Source organism: Trichosurus vulpecula, chromosome 7 (assembly GCF_011100635.1).
Source record: "Trichosurus vulpecula isolate mTriVul1 chromosome 7, mTriVul1.pri, whole genome shotgun sequence".
In the NCBI taxonomy this organism is placed as follows: domain Eukaryota; kingdom Metazoa; phylum Chordata; class Mammalia; order Diprotodontia; family Phalangeridae; genus Trichosurus; species Trichosurus vulpecula.
The window spans coordinates 106105540-106120290 of record NC_050579.1 but is presented as its reverse complement, the minus strand read 5'-3'; the positions used below and the strand labels follow the sequence as shown (position 1 = coordinate 106120290).

Here is a 14751-nt window from a genome sequence, read left to right as displayed (position 1 = left end):
TTATTGGTTTACCTTTAACTTCATTATTTGGGGGGGAAGGTTTAAGAAAAAATCCACACATCATTTCTTTGCCTCCTCTAATTTTTAGATCAATGTATAATATAAAGAATTGAATTTTCAGTAGAAGTTTTTCAAATCAATAGCTCTAGGACATTTATCTGGAAAGCGGAAAAGTTCAAGAAGGGGGGAGAGTAATTTTTTTCACTGGTAGTTCACATATTAGCCCCTTTGTAGAGTCTTTGAAAAATATAATAGGTAAATATTAGCTCTAGTTGTTTTTTGGGGGGGGGGGGGCTGGCCAATTATGTACTAGCAGTTAGATAACCATCCACGTGCTTCATTTTTGTTAAGCCTTAAGTGAAAACTAATCCTCTGTGTGGTGCCCTGAAATGGCAGATGTATTATTAAGTTTTATCTATCATGCCACCAAATACTTGAAGTATTAACTTAATTAATTGTTAATTGGTTGGTGTTAATTGTTTAACTTTCTTCCTCCTATTTAATATGATATGAATATATGTATATGTGTATATATATCTGTGTGTGTACATATATGTATTTTTTTCCATTCATCTAGGAGATACAGAGTTTGCTGACTAACTGGAAGGGACCAGACTTGAACAGCTATGGGGAGCTGGTGTTGGAAGGAACGTTCCGCCTCCAGCGGGCTAAAAATGAGCGAACATTGTTCCTCTTTGACAAGCTGCTTCTGATCACAAAGAAAAGAGAAGAAACCTTTACCTACAAAGCTCACATACTGGTATGTCTGGGAATGCTATAGAGATTAAAGCAATTTATGGATCTTCATTCCCTTCCAAAAGTGTCTTACTGGCTTTTCACATTCTCTGTGTTGTAGTGTGGCAACCTCATGCTTGTGGAAATGATTCCCAAGGAACCACTTAGTTTTAGTGTCTTCCATTTTAAGAATCCCAAGCTTCAACACACAGTGCAGGTAAAAAAAATCCTCTAGTTTTTCTTCTTAGAGTGATTCTGGTGGCTTGAGAAGCTTTCTATTCCATAGCCTCTGTGAAACATCTGATCTGTTCCCCATGTTTCCTAGCAGAGCCATAACCATTGGTCTTACTATCCTCTGGATTTGCAGATGTAAGTTATCTTACTGTTCCAATCTGGTCCTGACAGGCTAAATCTCAACAAGATAAACGACTCTGGATTCTGCACCTGAAGAGACTTATCCTAGAAAACCATGCTACTAAAATTCCAGCGAAGGTAAAAACGTAACTTTAAACTTTTCAAACCGTAGACATGCAGCCTGAACAGAAGAAATGCTCTACTCAAAATTAAAGAAATATTGAAAGAGAGAGGATGTATGGGGAAGCAGAAAACTGAATTCAGGAGCATGAGGCCTGAATTTTTTGTGGCAGCAGTGCATGATGGATTGAAACAAGGCACAGAACCTTTCAGTGACTTAAGTGACCATGTTACAGATGTGAATACTGTCCACTTCACAGGAAGGTTGCCTGTTGAGTGCTCAAGCGCATTTTTGAAGATTTTCACAAAGTCCTTAGAATGCCATGTCCAAAGTTACTTTGAATAGTGGAAGATCAGAAAAGTTGTCATTTAAATGTTTGGGCAATAATAAAATATTTAATAAAACAAAATATTCAAATGAAAAACCTAAAAAGAAATAGAAAAAATGTTTTATTTATCTAAACATCAGGAAAAGTCTTGTTTAAAGTACAAGACTGACTTGTGTGTCAAAACTGAAGAGAGAAAAACTCCTCAAGGGAGAAACTAGTTGAATGGGTTTTCTATGACTGATAGGTTGTGATGGAACTTACAGTCAGATTTAGTTCACACCCAGAGAACAGATGGGAATTCACAAAGAGGTGAAATGATTGGAGAAAAACAATATATCCAGAGTCCCAGATGTTGCTTTTTTTGCCCCACCCCAGGAGTGTGAGGTGCTCTAGGTGAGTCTGACCCACCCTGGAGCCTTCCTGAAGTCAAGACTGATTCCAGTGTAGATAACTTTTAACAAGCCTAGGATCATCCTGAGCGTTGGGCCTGTTTTTATTTGTTTTAACCACTACAACTCAGGATGATTGTCTTCTTTTGTTTTACATTTATTTCATTTCTAATATATGGATAAAATGAGCATTGCTGTAACATAGTATAATAAAAAAAGATTGCACATGAAACTGCAAATCTATTATGTGCAACTTCCTATTATTCCTTTTAAATGTGTAATAGTTATCTTGTAAATTTCTTTTTTTCTTCTCTTCTCTCCCCAACCCCAGAGATAACTACCATGAGATACAAATAGGTATATACATACATACATACATACATACATACACACACATATATGTATGTAAAATTATTCTATACATACTTCTATTTATCACTTCTTTCTCTGGATGCAGATAGTGTCTTTGTTGGGACTATTTTTATTGAGGTTCCTTTTGTGAATCTTGGGTTTGACTAGACTTGTCCATTTAGAGATCTCAAGGTTTGAAAAAAATTATAGAGAACAGTAGTTTGATACATGAAAAACAAACAGCATTCAATATTGATATTGAAAAAAAAGATTTACTTATTTTAACTTTTTTCCCTTGGGTACATAGTACATATAGTTTTTCTTTTCTTCGGATGGAGGGTTAGTTGAGATCAGAAAGAAGGCTGCTAGAAAGTGTTTAGAGAACTAAGGATACAGAGCCAGCCTTTGAATCAGGATGATCTAAAGTTCAGGCAGGTTCTGCTTCTGATTCAGGCTATGTAATATATTAGTCACTTAATTTCTCAATGGCCAAGGCAGACTTGCAGTGCTGCATAAGCTGTGATTCAATTGTTGACATGCACCAATGGAAGAAGTCTTCGCAATGGAAGTTTGCTGTACCAATGAAATTGGAGGTCCCCCCCACCCAACCGCCACAAAAAAGAAAAATCAATATAGGCTAGAGTGCTGATAACAAAGAGAGAATTAAATAGCAACCTAAAGGGAACTTGGAGGTCTTGAGGGAAATTTTAAACAATATTGTGAGGCTTGGACTATATTTGGGGAAGCCACTGGCCCTTTTGTCCCCAGGGTGTTTCCCCAGGTGTCAGGGATTCGTTGATGGTTCATACAGTTTTGCTCCTGAATGTTAAAGAGCGAATTTTCTAATCTGTTTGGGAGAGTACTTCTGTTTGTCCTCAGTGGGATACTAGCTTTGTCCGTGTGTGTGTGTGTGTGTGTGTGTGTGTGTGTGTGTGTGTTAAAATCATCAGCCTTCATTTTGTTATCAGAAATGAATGTGCACAAGTGTATACTTTTTGAGTATGAGTTCCATTTCCTCAGAATATGATTAGACTCAAGGTGTTTCATGTGAGAGTGATGAGTGTATTTTCTCGTGATTAATCATTTCAATTTCATACTTTGTAATATCCCTCTGAACAATGGCATAGTATTACTGACATGCCTCGCCTATGGGTTATGTATTTCCTGAGAAGGACAAAGTTATTTATACAACTCTTAAGGGTAATTGCAGACTTCTGTTGCAAATATCAACAGTAACTTGTGCACCCTTTTAAAAATTTCTCCTACTATATATATATTCCAGGCATTCTTCTTCAAGTATGACTGAATATCTTTGGTCCTCAGTTTCTTCATATGTAAAATAATGTAGAACAGTTGGACTAGAAAACCTCACTTCCTTCTCCAAATCTGTGATCCTATGAGCCTAAGTGTATTTAATCAGTGAGCATAACTAAGTCCTTACTATGTCCTAAGCACCATGTCACATTCAAAGGAGAGAGAGGATATGAAGAAAGGCATAAAAAGGCCCTGGACTCAAGAAACTTACATTCTAATGAGGGAAATGACATGTCACTAAATAGATACATGCAAAATATATAGAGAGTCAATGGAAGGTAATCTTAGACAAGAAGATCCTAGCAAGTAAAGGGAATAGGAAAGACCTCCTACAGGAGGTGGCATTTAAGTGGTTGGTTATCCTTACAAGCTGAAATAAATTTTAGGAAGTCCATATTTCTAATCATTTTAGATATTATTCTTTTGTCACCAACAACTACTAAAACATCTTTACGTAATAAACATAAGATGGTAACTTCTAAATGATGCTCACTTCCTATTTGACTTTATAAGCTAAAGTTAGTACAGTCTGATACTTATCTTTCTTTAAGTTATTTATAACTTTGGCAAATTTTGGAAACAGAAAATTTCTCTTCCTACCAAATGAAATGTGAACATATTGGGGACATTTTGAAATATCATATTGGAAAGATAGTCTCAAAGCTAGTAAGGTCTGGATTCAAGTCCTGCCTGTGTGACACTGGGCAAGTCACTTGAAGTGTTCTAAGCAACTTTCTGTGACTGTAAGTTATAGAGAAGGTGATGACCTGAATTTCCTCATGGAGGAGTTCCCTTTGCCAGTACAACAATTTCTCCAGTCCCTATCCCTGTACATACAACTACCACTTAGTTAAAAAGGGCATGCAATTGTTGGAAATCCTTTGGTTAGCTTTTGCTGCTCTTCTAGCACAGGGATAGTTCACATGTGACATCTAGTGGACGATGTGGGAATAGCATTTTTGAACTTTTCAAATTCCAGAAATCATCAGTCAACAAACATTTATTTCATGCCTATTTTATGTCAGGCTCTGTCTAGGAACTGGGGATACAAAGACAAAATTGAAAGTCTACTCTCAAGAGGCTTACTTTCTAATAAGAGAAGACATGTACATGTATGTAGGTATAGTACTAGCAGGAAAGGCTTCATGTAGGGGATGGTATTTGAAATAAAACAGAAGAGAAAACATAGTCCAAACCCAGCACACTATGACACCGAGCCACCCACCCCCTCTTTTACTGTGCAATTAATGAGCAATGGGGGAAGGATTTAGCATTGGTTTGGACGGAATGAGGACCCCTGTGTGGTAGTGGCGACAGTGGAAGGAGAAAACAGTATTCTAGAACCCCCCCCCCATATTGCTGTTTGTGGGGTCACTACTACCAGTGTTGATTAGGAGCAAAGGGAATCAGATGTTAAAACTGGATGGGACCCTACTGATCTAAGCCAACTTTATGATAAAGGAGGAAAAAGAGACCCAGAGGTTAAGTGACTTGATGAAACTCACACAGGTAGTTGAGTAGCAGACTAGGCCTTTGAGTCCAAACTCAATGCCCTTTCTACTGTACCACCCATATTGCCTTTTAGCTAGAACACAGATTGCTGTTTCTGTCTGCAACCTTGTGGTTTGTCCTTCACTCTCAGAGGACCAGTGACATTAGGAGGGTGAAGTCTTAATTTCCAAGTGGCTTTAAGTGAGACAGGGCTGTGCAGACTCACCTGCCTCACTCTCTCCTCCAGAGTCTTTGGAGTTCAGCGGCAAGACATAGACCAGAATGACTGGCAATGGCCCTGGATGCAATGGGGGACCTTGGGTTTTTTAAGCTAAGGTCTTTCCCAGGTCTCAGGCTGTCTGAGGCGACACCCATTCAGCCTATGCTTCTACCAGAGAGAAAAAAATACTAACAACTCAAGAGTATAATACTGGGGAATGTGTTTGGCTTTGGGAAGAGAGGAAGAAGGAGCAGAGAAAGTTAAAAGTGATCTATCATTTGTGTAGAGTATATATTACATTATATTGATATATATATATACTATATATTTTTCCATACCTCGACTGTCATGAGTATTTGAATCCATCTGCATTATGTGTAAAGATATAAATATTCCCAACATTTAAAAACCAAAGCTATGTGATTTTGTTGAGCTTTTTAATATGCAACGGTCGCATTAAAATTCTTATCATGAATAGCTTTTTTAAAAAGATATAAACATATGATCTTTATAAAACAATCAATATGACTGAAATCTATATTGGGGTTAGCACCTGAGGCAAAAAATTAGCAAATAGAGTAATGATCATTTTTTGTTGTTGTTTTTCAGGCCAAGCAAGCAATTCTGGAAATGGATGCCATTCGTAAGTTTTGTTTTCTTAAGAATAAAATATCCAGCATATTAAGTTAAAACTCAATAAGTACAACAGATTCAAAATCAATGGTCTACGAGAATGGTAGCTCTATAATCACTCAGATGGCAAATAGGGCTATAAAGTCCTGTGTCTGTGCCTAAAAACCTGAAAACAAATGTTTTCATTTCCAGTTAACCTGTGAATCAGCTGAAGGCTAGCCAACTGTGTCTTGTTGTTAACAACATAGGCAACACTTAAAGGACCCTAAAGAAAAATATAAGCTATTTTTTTGTACGGTAGGGGGTGCTGCTGAATTATTTAGATTGACTAACTACAAGAATCCTACTAATCAGACTGCTGTCCCACTACTATTTCATTCTATGTAGGCACACCATAAAAAGTCAATGGCTACCAAGCATAGCACCCTTCTGTTTCCAACCCTCTTCCTCATATAGCCCAGTTAGCTGTGATTAACTGTGTGAAAAAATAGAAAACTTAAAGCTTTCTAGTCATGGCTGTATCCTTCCATTACCTTCATCCCAAGCCCTGGTATCACACTGTTTTATTTTACAGGAATTATTTTTATGGCCCTGCCGCCATCATAATAGCTGACATGTATTTACATGTTGCTTTCTGATTTACATGTATTATAATATTTGATCTCACAACAACCCTGTGAGGTTAAGTAGTACTTGTAGTATTTCACCCACTTTACAGATAAGGATACTGAGGCCCAAAGAATTTAAGCCACTTGCTCAAAGTAACTCAACTCTAAAAGTGTACAATTTGGTTTCAAACCCAGGTCTTCTGATTCTAAATGCCAATGTTCTTTTCATTATATTGGCTTATTCCTCTTCATGCCACATATTATCCCTCTACAAAAAAAAAAAATCAGTAGTTTGTTTTATGGGCACCATCGTTATCCAATGTATTTTTGAGATCTCTACTAGTCTAACCTCCTTAGTATGGAAAAGATCTGAGAACAAGACCCTCCGTAGATTGTTCTTCAGTGGTTGAGCGTGGGACGAGAGTAAATTGCACTCTATGCCGCTCATTTCTAACCAGGTGAAATCTGATGAAAATAAATATAAAGACTGACTTTGAGGAGAGGAGATATGGAGCATGGTGACAGCAAAACCATCCAGTCTAGGTTGATTGAATTACGTTTATATAATCACTTCAAGTCCTTTTTTAAGCTCCATCTGGTGATGCCTCTGTCTTTCCCCAATGGACCCCACAATGCATCCCCAAGTTACTACCTCTGCCTAACCAGTCTTGAATTTCGTAGCCTAAGGACAGTTGCCCTGATTTACCCTGCTGTGGGGATGATAGGATAGGCCACCTCATTCACGCAGTTCATTATTTGCACTTGTGTCTGCTGGCTCATATTTTGGAACTTTGCAGACTTATCTTCAAACCTGTCTCTAAATTTATGATACCTTTGGAGAACCATGCAGCTGCTAAGAGGCACAGGAGTCTAAAGTGGTGATTTCTAGAGTAATGTTTTCTCATTACTGTCTCATGCATTGTTACTAGTCCAAGGTTAATGTACTGGTATGCCAAAGTTTTCTTACCAAAGGCCCTTTTGAGGGGGTGAGAGTGGGAATAAGCCTTCATTAAGTCCCTAATACCTACCTGGCGTTGTGCTAAGCACTTTACAAATGTTACCACATTTGATCCTCACAATAACCCTGCAAGATAGATGCTATTTGAGGTAGATCCTCATTTTACAGTTAAGTGACATGTTCTCCGAGGTCATGCAGCTCAGAAGTGTCTGAGGCCGAATTTGTACATTGTACATTTGAACATTGTGTCTAGTGTAACATTTTCACTGAGGTGGTGTTACCTAGGTGGGACATTCACCAGCATTTGAGAAACATGTATCAAGTGCCTTCTGTGTACAGTGTACAGTGTTGTGTTGACATTCAGCAGCATTTGAGAAACATGTATCAAATGCCTTCTGTGTACAGTGTACAGTGTTGTGTTGACATTCAGCAGCATTTGAGAAACATGTATCAAGTACCTCTGTGTACAGTGTTGTGTTAAGAAGATACAAAAATTAGAAAAGACTCAATTTCTAGCCCTCATGGAACTTACTATCTCATCGGGGCATAGGACACAGAGAAAACTAGAGCACACATTCTACGGCAAGTGCATCAGAAGGGTGCAGAATTAAAGTTATGTGTAAAATTAGAGAGAGGAAGATCAGTTGTAGACAACTGAGCCATTAATGAAGGATACATTTGAGTTGAACTAAAGTCAGAGGAAGGGAGGGTCCACTTTGGCTGGAGGGGAATAGTCTGAAATTAGGCTTGGAAAATGGAATGATACCAGACTGGAGGGAAGAGGGCTAAAATGCCAGACAATAGAGTTTCAACTTTACTCAGGCAGCAGGGAGTTACTGAAGATTCGGGCAGAGGAGTGATATGACCAGATCTCAAGAAAGATTATTCTAGCATTCTTATGAAGGGTGTTAATGGGGGGTGGCAGGGGCCCAGTGGAGGCAGGAGAGGATGACAAGATGGGTTTTTGCAATAGTCCAGGGATGTGGCAGTGGGAATAGAGAAGAAAGGGCAAATGGGAGAGATGGGGAGGTGGTATCAATTTTGCCCTTTTTTTGCAATATGGCTATATGGAAATATGCTTTGCATGATTTCACATGTATAATTGATATCATTTTGTTTGCTTTCTCAGAGGGGGAGTACAAAGAAGGAAGAGAATTTAGAATTCAAAATTTTAAAAGAAAAGAATATTAATAATATAAATAATATTTGTTAATACTAATAATATATTAATATCATTGAATAAATAATATTTATCAATATTATTAATAATATATTGATATTATTGAATAAATCTATTTATCAATATTATTAATAATATATTGATATTATTGAATAAATAATATTTTTAAAAGAAAATGCATTAAATTAAGTAATAGGACATCATATATGAGAGGGAAGGAGGTAGAGTTCAAAGATATTTGAACAGTTTTGAACATGGGAGATGGGATAATAGATTTGTATAGGCAGAAATAGTAAAGTCAGAAGGACGACTTTTGAACCATTACTGTTGTCAGTCCTCGGACTCTTTTTTTCCATACTTCATTCCAACCAACATTTTAGTAAAAGTTATTTTTAAGTATCAACCACAAGTTTTCTTATTTGTTTAAGTGGAGTTTGTGAGTGCTCTGAGGCCTGCTGCGGCTTCCAGCTGCTACAGTAGAATGGGCATTTGTGCCTCGCACATTTTAATGAACTCTCCAGGAAGTTCTGGAATAGAGCCAAATATGTGATCACTTTTCCTGCAGGGCTTGCATTCTCTGTAAAGTTCTTAAAAGGCCCACTGTGAACAAATAGAAAAGCCCTGTGAAAGACAATAACCACTCACTGATTTTCAGTTTTCTCTTTTTCTTTGTCTGCGGAATAGGAATGAACTCATGGAATCCTGCAGCAGATTAATGATGACAGTGATTTGGTGTATCACAGAATCATGTATTCTAATTGAAACGTATGGGTATCTTACAGATCATCCAGGATTCTTTTACAGCCCTGAGAAAGAAATGAAGTCATTTTCCAATTTGAAAGAAGGCACTGCTCCCCATCGCCTGAGAAGAAAATCTGGTAAATTGGATATTTTACTCTTTAATATCACAATCTGTCACAGTGACAGACAGAAGGGAAGTATCAACTGAAGCTCTCTCATGTAGGGTAAGGCCTTCACAATGGACAAGGCGTGGTTTTGGTGGAAGAGGATTCTATACCCTACAGACTTTGGAACTGTGGTCATTCTAACCAGACAATAGTGCCTAAGATTACATCTTAAAATATAAATTGGAAAGATTCATAAATGAACCCCCAGAGCTTCTAGCTTTTGGTCTCCTTGCTGAGAGCCTGGCCTTCTAGGAGCCTATAAACAGCATCTATCTTGTGGTTTTTTTGGGCAATAATTTCAAAATGGATGGGTTTATTCCACTTTAATTGTGTGAATGAAGAACAGTTCACTTACATGTGGCCCTCACTACCAAATGTGCTTATTCTTGAAACATGTAGGAACTCAGGCATTCCTGAAAGTCAAAAACAAAAAAATTGAGAGCTTGATGCTAAGAACCATGTTATATTCATTGGTGGCAGTTTTGCTTTTAACATACTTTATATTCAAGATCTTAGAATCTTACTAAACAAATAGTCTCAAGTTTAGAAATAACTGTTAGTTGATAGCTTTCTTTCTTCTTGCCCAGTACTCATCTATCATTAACTCAGAATGGCGGCCAACATTTCAGAGGATAGATATCAAAGAGATAATATTAGGATAGATGGAAGATATGCAAATACAGAATCTTTTTAAATACACTTATTTGCTAGCCAGCATTTTAATGAAATTCTTGGAGCCAGACTATTACCTATTCTCATGAGATGGTGAGTACTTAAAACTCTCTAAAGTAGAAGGCCCTTACCAGGAAGTAAGTATCTTTTGGACTTAAAAGGAATGAATTCATCTTCCTACAATTTTAAGAAGTATATTCAATATTTTTATTTTAAATTTTTATTGATATCTTTTATTTTTATACCAACTTCTTAAATAACTTCTTTATATTAACTTTTTAAATTCATTTCAAAATATCTTCCCTCTCCCCTCTCCAGCTCAGAAAGCCAACCCTAATAATAAAGAATAAAAAAGTCTGAGGGGGACACAATTTCAGTTAACATAAACATTCTAGTAGTCTGACATCATTCTACGCAATTCTCTTCATCTATTGTCCTCCATCTCACCCACAAAAGAGAGGAGGCACCAAATACTTTGTTTTTTGGTTTTTTTTACTAACCTGAAAATTAAAAACCTACCTTCCTGGTGGTATTGAAAGTGTGATTAGCTGAGTGTTTTATATAATGTACCTAAAAAATTGAGTTGTATTCCTCCCCTTTTTCTCAACAGTGTTGAGCTTCATAGGGATAACTCAGAAGTGCAATCAAATTAAGAAATATAATTTGTACACACATTTGTACAACCTTTTGAAAAATAAACAACTAGTTTTCTTAAATTATCTTAAACATCTATCCCAATCTGCTTACTTACAGAAGGACTTCTTAGCTTAACTTTTTTTCTCCTGCTTTTTAAGTCCAGTATTCTTTCCACCACACCAGCAGTTAAGGATACCATCTTCATCTGCCAAGTCAGCTGATCACTTAGGATGTAGTTGCTATGGGGATCCCAGGTGGTGATAGTCCCTTTCAGTTTTAAAAAGTCATGAATTTCCTTGTAGTTTCCAAGTGCAGTCTCTCTACTAGTCAGTCTAGACATTTTTTCCCTAACTCCTCCTAATTCTTGGTCACTTTGAAATACCAGGTGGGTAAATATGAGAAGCAGGATATACAAAGGCCCCTTTGATATTTGTCAGTCACTTTACCAGGTGTTGGGGATACAAAGACAAAACAAAACATCCCCAAATATACACCCAGGTAAGTAAATGCAACATGCTTACAAAATTGTCATTGTTCACCCTTCGTTCTGGAAGAGAACCAATGATATCATCAGGGTGATGTCTTGACTCACTCATGAATTGAAGCGAATTGGATTTAAGTGAGACAGAGGTGCACAAAGCCTCGGTCTGTCCTCCAGAGTCATCAGAGTCCAGTGGCAAGACAGAGTCAGGCCAATTGGCAATGCCCCAGGATGCAGTGGGTGACCTTTGCCTTTCTAAAAGAAGGTCTTTCTCAGGTCTCATTTTGTCTGAGGCAACACCTATTCAATGACCAGTGGCTAGGTAAGAAATAAGACAAAAGATGGCCTAAACACTAACAACTGGGAGAATCAAGAAAAGCCTTGTGGAGAAAATGATAGAATCTCAGTCTTGAAAGGACTTGGGGGTTCCTAGAAGCAGAGGTGCCAGGTTGCGGGGCAAGAGCATTCCAGGCAAGTGGGAGCAACCTGTGCGAAGGTATGGGGGGTAGTATTTAGTATTTTGTATGGGAACAGGGAATGGGCTGATTCAGCTGTAAACACAGAGATATGAGAGAGTAAAATGAAATCATTTACATCAGAACAAGATTGTGAAGGCCTATTAATATTAGACAGAAAATTATACAACAGAAGATTGTTATATAACATGGAATAATAAGCATGTGAGTACTTAACAAACAATATATTGAGGGTGACCACATTTACTTAATCAGTGATTAAGCATAGTAAAGAAAATCAACTGAATTGGATCCTGAAATGAGTACTCATCATTGGCTGACCTAGAGGGGACATTTCCTCATGTCCTCTGGAGCTCTAGGATTTTGTGGTCTCTTTATTCTGAGTTTTTGGTGTGCTGGGTGAAATGACTTAGTGTTTTATATGTCTGATGTGGACAAAGTTGACCTGCTTCAGGGTTTGACATTTATTTCACATTTCTGCCGAAGTTAGACGTGGGTTATTATATGTTAAATGTTTCCAAGCAGCCCCTTTTAATTCTAGTGCCTTCCTCCTCCTACTTCTTTTCTCTTTAGACTATATATAGCTTGTTGTGTATGTGTGTGTGTGTATGTGTGTTGTTAAAATAAATGCTCTTGTGAACTACTAACAGGTCCAAAAAGGGGGACTTGGAATGAGCCAGAGTCCAATCCCAGTTTACAAAGATTATGACTGCATTTATTGCCTGAGAAGAAGAAGCTTGCAGGCTGGAGCAGAGACAAGTTCTCAACTGCTCAAAGGGGGTGGGAAAAGGGTGAAGTATTTATACAAATTTGAGGTAATTAGGACTCTTTGAGGTATTCCTGGCTAAGTGAGGGGGTTAAAGGAGAAATACAATACATAGGGAAGTCAGGGGAGTGGGGGTCCAGGGAGAAGACATCTGCAGACACAACAAATCGGGAAGCAGGATGTTTGCTGCTCTTTAGATAAGTCAGAAACCAAGATGTCTGTGCTGCTCTTTAGATAAGTTAGGAACCAAAATGTCTGCTGCTCTCTCTGAGCTGGTCAAGACTGGTTTCAGGAGTTGCAGGCATCTTTAAGTTTACCTAATGTTGACTCAAAAAGAATCACTGGTATGTCAATCAGCCCTGGGCTTCAGAAGTCCCAGTTGGTTAGTTGTGCTACTCCATTGTCTGGTTCCCCTGTGAAAAAGACATCATAGAGCTCATGTCCACTGTGTGTGTGTGTGTGTACGTGTATTTTTATATATATATATATATATATATATATATATATATATATATACACACACACACGTACTGTCCCGGCCCATCACCCACCCCCTTCTATTGTAAGCTCCTTAAGGGCAGGGACTGTCTTTTCCTTCTTTTTGTATTCTTGCCTCTTGGCATAGTATCTGGCACGTAGTAAACACTTAATAAATGTTTATCGATTGGATATGCAAGTAAATAAGAATAGACCAATGTTATGGCTGAATGATTACTTTTTCTGAAACATAATTTGAGTTTTTCATGAAAGTGATAATGGCTTTTTTTTTCCCAGAACCTTCCTCTAGAGTGCATAAGGTTTTGAAATCCAGTGGTGAGTCAGAAAGTATAACTATTATATTTATTCTTAATTTTTTTGTTTTGGGTTTTTGGTTTTGGTTTGTTTTTTTTTTTTGGTCCAGACCTATAATTTCATCTGTTTAGGGAATGCTGGGTATATAGCCTCCCCCCAACAATCCATATTAGTTCCTTATTTGTAATTTATTGCAATAGTGAGGTGTCTGGGACACTGAGAGAATAACTAATGTGCTGAGATCATGTAATTGGTATTTATAAGGCAAGACTTAAACCTGGGTATTCCTGACTCCCAAGCTGGCTCTCAATTGGCCAAGCCATACTGCCTCCCATCTTAGATATAGAGACCAGACCTGTGAATTTCACTGGTGTATAGAGACCTTCCAGAAGAGGAAACTCTCTGTACCAAGGTGCTCAGCAGTTTCCTTGCACCTTAGAACCTGTGGTCTGACCAGGGCAAAGAAAAGTACTACCATAATGATTTTATTCATGAAAGCTACATTTCTATTAATGTTTACAGAGATCTTTCTTTAAAATGACCTTGTAAAGGCAGGTTGGCAATATGCAACAGTGCTAGACTTGGAGTCAGGAAGACCTTCCTCAGACACTTAGTTGTGTGACTCTGGGCAAGTTGCTTAACCTTAGACAGTTGTTCAGAGATCTGAGAAGCTGAGTGACTTGCCCAGGGTCTCAAAGCCAGTTTGTCAAAAGCAGGACTTAAACTTTGGGTCCTCCTGGTTTCTAGGTCAGCTTTCTCTCTGCTATGCCATGATTACTTTAAAAAGTAAAGCTGATACACACTTAACCAGGCAGAAAAAAAATTCAGGATTCCCAAGGATGCTTAACTCAATGTTTATGGTATAGGCTTTATTACCAGGGTCACTGAGGTATTTCCAGAAATTTTTTGTTTAAAAGACCTAGCTGGGTGCCAGTGGGTGATATAAGGGGTCATAATTAAAGACATCTATAGCCTAATTAATATTTGCTAAGACATAGTAATTGTTGAGTTATTAATTTCTAAATTTTTTTCCCCAGAAACAACACAAGATATGCAAAAGGTAAGACTTGTTACATTTCATGTTTGTTTTGTGTAATGTTTACTTCATATACCCGAGCCCCTAGCTTGGGTACAATACTACCTTCACAGTAAACAAGATGTTTGCCTTTAAAGTTATACCAAGCAAAGAATTAGGTGGTACAAAGAATGGAGAGGCCTAGGCCTGAAGTCAAGAAAACCTGAGTTCAAAGTCAACCTTAGATACCTACTATCTGTGTGACCCTGAGCAAATCACTTAGCCACTGGCTAGAGTCTCAGTTTCTTCAACCGTAAAATGAG

General features: G+C 37.8%; 1 protein-coding gene across 1 annotated transcript in view; it reads left to right on the top strand.

Moving 5' to 3' along the window:
* PLEKHG1 (pleckstrin homology and RhoGEF domain containing G1) overlaps positions 1 to 14751 on the top strand; it is a 97094-nt gene that overhangs the window by 65992 nt on the left and 16351 nt on the right. Inside the window, 7 exon segments of the mRNA XM_036767206.1 lie at positions 578 to 760; positions 857 to 952; positions 1141 to 1227; positions 5913 to 5946; positions 9465 to 9560; positions 13396 to 13434; positions 14451 to 14473. Of these exon segments, the coding sequence (XP_036623101.1) occupies positions 578 to 760; positions 857 to 952; positions 1141 to 1227; positions 5913 to 5946; positions 9465 to 9560; positions 13396 to 13434; positions 14451 to 14473 (558 nt within the window).